The sequence below is a fragment of the Hippocampus comes genome, unplaced genomic scaffold, assembly GCF_001891065.2.
Source record: "Hippocampus comes isolate QL1 unplaced genomic scaffold, H_comes_QL1_v1.1 scaffold144, whole genome shotgun sequence".
NCBI classification, from domain to species: Eukaryota; Metazoa; Chordata; class Actinopteri; order Syngnathiformes; family Syngnathidae; genus Hippocampus; species Hippocampus comes.
The window spans coordinates 921,072-927,596 of record NW_017805782.1 but is presented as its reverse complement, the minus strand read 5'-3'; the positions used below and the strand labels follow the sequence as shown (position 1 = coordinate 927,596).

The 6,525-nt window shown below is 42.8% G+C and overlaps 1 protein-coding gene across 2 annotated transcripts; it reads right to left on the bottom strand.

Moving 5' to 3' along the window:
* Nucleotides 1-6,113, bottom strand: rpf2 (ribosome production factor 2 homolog). Of its 2 annotated transcripts, none has more exons than XM_019884978.1 (10): nt 3,785-3,902; nt 3,199-3,331; nt 2,846-2,883; nt 2,643-2,682; nt 2,269-2,350; nt 1,673-1,749; nt 1,116-1,215; nt 921-1,023; nt 637-781; nt 1-441 (listed from the first exon to the last, which is right to left on the bottom strand). In XM_019884978.1, the coding sequence occupies exons 1-10, from the start codon at nt 3,805-3,807 to the stop codon at nt 265-267; spliced, it is 918 nt and encodes a 305-aa protein (XP_019740537.1). In that variant the 5' UTR covers nt 3,808-3,902; the 3' UTR covers nt 1-264. The 2 variants fall into 2 exon arrangements, with proteins under 2 accessions (XP_019740537.1, XP_019740538.1); XM_019884979.1 differs by lacking the exon at nt 3,785-3,902 and adding an exon at nt 6,005-6,113 and having other exon boundaries at nt 33-441.
* Nucleotides 6,114-6,525: the final 412 nt, after the last annotated feature.

The window sequence follows — 6,525 nt, the reverse complement described above, 5'->3', positions numbered from 1 at the left end:
GGGGGGGTTAAGTGGATCATTCTAACCCCAGCCATGTGGCATGCAATTTTATTTAGTACAAGGCATGGCATTTTAATCACAATCTGACCAAAAAAAAAAAACCTCACAAAGCTTGAAGTTAAACAGACTTCTACACAGACTCTCCTACAGTTTGGGTGGAGGAAGTGAAAAGTGGTGACGGGGCGCAAGTTGGCCATGCAGATGAAGAAGAAAACCGCACAATAGTGCGGAGGCGAAGACTTGCACAGCTGTCCGTGTCAGACCTCAACTGTCCACTTTTGCAACTTTGGGAGATTCGCCATCATCAACCACCTCCCGCTTCCTCTTCCGCAGACCCTTCATCTTGCGCGTCTGAAGCTTGGAAAGGTCCTGCTTCTGCATGTGCACCCGGCCAAATTTGGTGCCAAAAGCATCGTGGGAAACATTCTTTTTCTTCTTGGGCTGGCAAAAGTCACAGAGGAAGATACAGACATTTCAGTGTACGCAAACGTTTCAATTAATCACAGGATTCAAACGTTTCCACAGGGTGACTTTTAGCAAGCATCGCAGAATGAACACTGCCTCCATTTGGCGCACTGAATGGCCTTGTACGTTCAGTGCTTTGACGGTAAAAAGCATTTGATTCCTCCCGTTTACCTTTAGCGCCTTGGGCTGCTTGTGAGATAACTTGTACAAGTCGTCTGAGGCAAGGTGCGTTCTTCTTAAAACAAAGTCAAACGACGGCCCGATCTCCTCCAGCTCGATGCGCGGTGTTCTGCAGCCCGACTTTTTCAACAAACACCTGCAAAGACAGTCACTATATTATTAACAAAGCAAACTTGTTTCTTGGCTCCGTGTCATTTTGAAGACCTTCGAACGACAGATTTGAGGAAGAAGTGTCGTTAATTCGGAAAATCAAAGTCTCAAGGTTGGAGTGTCACCTGTAACTGCGCATGAATATTTTCCCATTCACGGCAGTGAAGTGCAGAACGTGTTCCAAGCCCGCCAATCGCACCGCCGGGACAGAAGGACCCCTAAAGAAGTCTGGAAAAGAAAAGCAGACCTCGGTCCATTTTAATGAAACACGCTGCCTTTTTCCACTCAGTGTCATATTGCGCGGGGTGATGCGCACGGACCGATGAGCAGACTCTTCAGACGTTTGTACTCGTTGTCCATATCGAAAGCCTCGCCGGCAAACACAAGCATCGGTTTGGTGCCCTCGGGACATTTAGTCATCTGCACAAATAGCAAGAAAACGCAGCGTGGCTGAGAAACCTCCAACTGAAATAAGACACGCTGGCAATCAATTAGCAGGAATATCGTGTGTATATTGACACTAAAAAATGGGAATACCGTCCTTTGACATTTTCTCAACCCCTGAACAAGAAACAATAAAAAGTATTCTTTTATACATAATATTCATTTTGGTATCACCGTGGTATCAGTTCGTATTAAGAGTTGGGATCAAGGCTGGTATCAGTCTCTATCAAAGTTGGTAACAGATCCCCCCCCCCCCCAAAAAAAAACAAAAACAGACGACATCCTAAAACACTCCTACTTCCATACACAACATCCCTTCATAGCTAAGCTAGCTCAGGTACAGGAATGGATGAGTCGAAGGTTCCACAAACAAAACAATCATAAGCCGAGGAGCAGCTGTAATGTAGTATACACAATAACACGTGTCTAATACCTTAATCTCACTCAGGGAGACATACTTCTCGATTCCCAGTTCAATCATATCCAACACGTGGAAGTCAAATAGACGGCCTGCAAATAAAGCAAAGACAGCGACAAAAAAAAAAAAAAAAAAAAGTCATTCCAAATGCCGGTCTTGTCATGTCATTGAGTACAACTACATCATGATTGTCCGCGAGCAGAATTTTCACTCCACGACATTTCCTCAACAAAATGTATGCTTTTAATCCAATCCATTTTGCCAGGCTCACCCCCCCTTTCCCCCAAGGAAGAGTCCAACAATGGCCTGGCTGACAATCTGAATGTGTCCTGATGTAGATTTGAAAAGTGCACTCCGCCCCATCATCGACGTTACTGCCAATGACGGAGACATGCAGAGGAAGCCAGCTCTGATGATGGATCGTGTAAGAGTAACGACTGGATGGTCGGTTTAGAATAATCTGGGTCATGATGAAATCACATTTTGGATTATGGCGAGAGGAGGCAATAAGAAGGCAAGTGCAAGCTGTTGCTTGCCCTGACAACGTCACACGCCCAAAGAGATGGGATATTGCTCGACGAACCAAAACACACAAAGTGAGAAATGCTTACCAAATATGAGGTTGTTGGGTCGTTTCTTGTTGTGGGAACCAAATAGAAACAGAGAACAGTCTGTCTTCTTGGAGAAAAATTCCTTCAAAAAAAAAAAAAAGAAGATGAAGCCATAGGTTGATAACACTGCAAAACATTTAATAAGGTACTTGTGGCTTCATCTTAACTCATTTAATGCCAAAACGTAAAAAAGGTAGAAAAGTTGTTTTATTTTTCCTGATGAAAGAAGAGGGCTAAAACTTTCATTTGGTAGGTTCCATGCTCATATAGCTACAGAACTCAATTTTCCGCAGGCCTTGAAAAATGCACAAAATGGCTGGCAAATCCCTCTCCTAATTTGAGAAAAACGGCTGCCATTAAATGAGTTCACTAACCAGTGATGTTGAGTCCTCAAAAGGCCTTGTGATGTTCTTCCTGAAAAGAAAATTCAAATTTTATCCACTGCAGGGAAAGTATCCCCTAGTTGTGAGCTACACCTGCAATTTTTCAGCTCCCTTTTCCGGCAGGCTGAATGCGCTGTGGCACCAGATTGCCTCTTTCAGGTGAGCCAGACACAGAAAGAAAGAGAGAGACTTACTTTTTGTACAGAACTGCATTGGGCTTTTTCAGGGAATACTGAAAGAGAAAAATAAAAGGGGTTTAAATGGATTCATACATTTCATTTGAATGACCTTCTTTGGGATAAAGTTAAAACGACGCAATTTTGTAACTGCGTTGTTGAAAAGCACAGTTCTAAACATCTACTTTTGAATGATTCCCGTAGTTGTGCACCGGTTCGATTGGCGAGGTTCTGTGACATCATGTGAATACGATCTACAGAATACACTTAAGTCTACAGCGGACAACATTTACTGTGCTCTGTTAAAAGTAATTGTGGTCAAAGACATCTGTGCTATTGCTTGATCGCTGAGGTAGCATCCGTTGCCTTACTATGTCTTTGAGGGCCTGGCTCACAGTTTGATTGGCATTGCCCCCTTTCATGATCATGGCACTCTTTCCATTCTCTGTCAGTTTGGGTGCTCTACTCTGCAGGAAGCGCTTGGAGCGCTTGGTCTTTGGTTTTCTAGGGACAGAAACACAGTCGGGAATTACAACATGATATGATGACACGTTTGCAGAAAATCCTTCACGTTTAATGAAGCCAAGAGGACTCTTTGAAAGGCCACCTCGATCCAAGTGAACACACCAGTAAGAGATTTGATGGATGGATATACAGTATATGACCACAAGGGACACGTCACGAGTACACTTGAAGAAACTTCGTATTTGTTCTATGTGAAACAAGTACGATCTTCACAGTCATTCTCTAACACACACTAGTAATATGTAAGTAAAATGCTTCAAGTGAAGTCATTTCCGTGACACTAATGTGCCATAATAACATAACTATGATACGATCCTGCAATTTGCTCTGCAGGTCATGTGTCACATAGCTAATTGTTTCAAGTTTTATTTGACAGGCACAAACACTCACTGTTGAAGTATACCGAAAAAAATAAAGTGATATAAAACTTACATGATACCGTCGGACTGCGTCATTGTCGTGTATTTCTTTGAGGTCCCGTTAAAGGCTCACGTTGCCGAACTTCCCACGCGCAGGAGAAGCACCGGAAGACAACACGAGTTGCTTTGTGGCGACAAAGTGGTTGTTAAATGGTGCTTCAAACGCAGTATCGCCGCCTAACGTCGAATGTTGGACCATGCAGGGACGGTCAAACGGATAATACCCAAATAAAGAGATCATAAAAGTATAATCCCTGATATAGTAATTGTGATATCGAATCACGCACAAATGTATTTACTCAATATGATAACTGGGCTTGTACAGTTTTTGGTTGCAAAGAAGAATGAATATAACAATTGAAGATACAAGGAGATCTTCCAACAGTTCAACTAACAAGTGGAAGAACATGTAATTGTTAATCCCTAAAAAAATAATTCCTGTGTTTGCACACTTTGGCCGTCTGCACCAGTGCGTATTACAGCGTTTTTGTTTTGATGGTTTTTTGGGGGGTTTTGGGGGCATTTTTTTCCCCTTTGTTTATTTGTTGACTTGCTGTTTCCAGCGTTCGGCCGTTTGCCACTTATCGGCCACCGTAGCTGTAAAATCCGAATCTCTTCCCGTCTAATGACGCATAGCACTCGAGCACCTATAGTGTCCACCAGGGGGCAGCTTGCGTTTAGGTCTTGGAATGTGTGCCACGTGACAGCCTCTCAGCCTGAGCCAAAGAATGCCTGCCGCTGGCATGAGACCAAAGGTCATGGAGTTATACCAATAATTGAGCTGAGCTGGTACTCCTTTTGGTTATTTTTCTCTTTTAGTATGTTAAAAATTGTGAAATCTTCACTTCTTTTATATTCACGTTGAACTTTCTCACAATTACCTAAAAAAGTAGTCCTTATGTTACTTAGTAGTGCAAGGACCTTGACTATATTCATTGGATTACAAACGGCATTAAAACTATAGAAGCTTAATTTTTTGCCGTTTATAGGTTACATTTACCTAACTTTTGCAGGTCCCTCATGCTATTCTTAGTGCAATGGGGGGGAGAAAAAAAACCCAACAGCGCACAGATGAGTATTTTTATTTTAGCATCAAGGTCATAGCACAGATAGATTTTAGCACATCTTGACCATCCAAATTGCAAAAAGGAATAAGAACAGCAAAGTTTCTCCCTCCACCCTGACACCTTGTATTAACAGCACCCACACTCCACAAACTGAAGAACTTTCCTTGGAATTTTAACTGGAAGATTAACAAAGGGAAGTCTATGATGCCGGTATGTCTATGTGGCAAAATGTGGAATCACTGTTACTTTCAAAACAAAATTGCCCAACCCTGTAGTGTGACAAAAATACGCACAGAAAAGTAACGAGTGAGTTCCTGGTAGCCAAAAATGCAATGACCCACTGCACTTAAGTCAGTGTTGAACAGAGCTGCTCTGCATGTAGGACCTCATTTGTGGGGAGAAAAGAGGTGGCGGCGGGTCTGCCGAGCTGAGGCGGTCAAGTAGTGCAGATGTTGGTCCTTGAGTTAATAATGAAACCACTCCAAAAGGCCATGACAGACAAACCAGCAAAAAAAAACTATACCAAGTGCCAGATCATTCATGCGCGATACAAGAGCAGAGTGGTGCTTGCGGGTCAATCCTTCCTCTGAAATTGTATCGTCTCCACCTTCTCAATTGAAAAAAGCCCCCGCAGCAGGTGGTGAGAAGCTACCTGCACTGAGCTCAAGCTAAAAGGAAGACTTGGATGGTGAGCGTGCGGCGGGAAGTACGCGGCTGCTGGCAAAACGGGGGCAAACTGATGAGGCTGCACGACATAGTCTAGCACTCGATCTCTAGTTACACGGACCGCTGGTTGATATGCCCCCCCCCCTCAACCCCAGAGCCCAAAGTTTAACAAAAGGGCATTGATGCAAACAAAAAGTGTGCAAGCCCAATTCACAGCAAAAAAAAAAAAAAAAAAGTCTGGGCACGAGATTTGTTCTATGTGAAACAAGTACGATCTTCACAGTCATTCTCTAACACACACTAGTAATATGTAAGTAAAATGCTTCAAGTGAAGTCATTTCCGTGACACTAATGTGCCATCATAACATAACTATGATACGATCCTGCAATTTGCTCTGCAGGTCATGTGTCACATAGCTAATTGTTTCAAGTTTTATTTGACAGGCACAAACACTCACTGTTGAAGTATACCGAAAAAAATAAAGTGATATAAAACTTACATGATACCGTCGGACTGCGTCATTGTCGTGTATTTCTTTGAGGTCCCGTTAAAGGCTCACGTTGCCGAACTTCCCACGCGCAGGAGAAGCACCGGAAGACAACACGAGTTGCTTTGTGGCGACAAAGTGGTTGTTAAATGGTGCTTCAAACGCAGTATCGCCGCCTAACGTCGAATGTTGGACCATGCAGGGACGGTCAAACGGATAATACCCAAATAAAGAGATCATAAAAGTATAATCCCTGATATAGTAATTGTGATATCGAATCACGCACAAATGTATTTACTCAATATGATAACTGGGCTTGTACAGTTTTTGGTTGCAAAGAAGAATGAATATAACAATTGAAGATACAAGGAGATCTTCCAACAGTTCAACTAACAAGTGGAAGAACATGTAATTGTTAATCCCTAAAAAAATAATTCCTGTGTTTGCACACTTTGGCCGTCTGCACCAGTGCGTATTACAGCGTTTTTGTTTTGATGGTTTTTTGGGGGGTTTTGGGGGCATTTTTTTCCCCT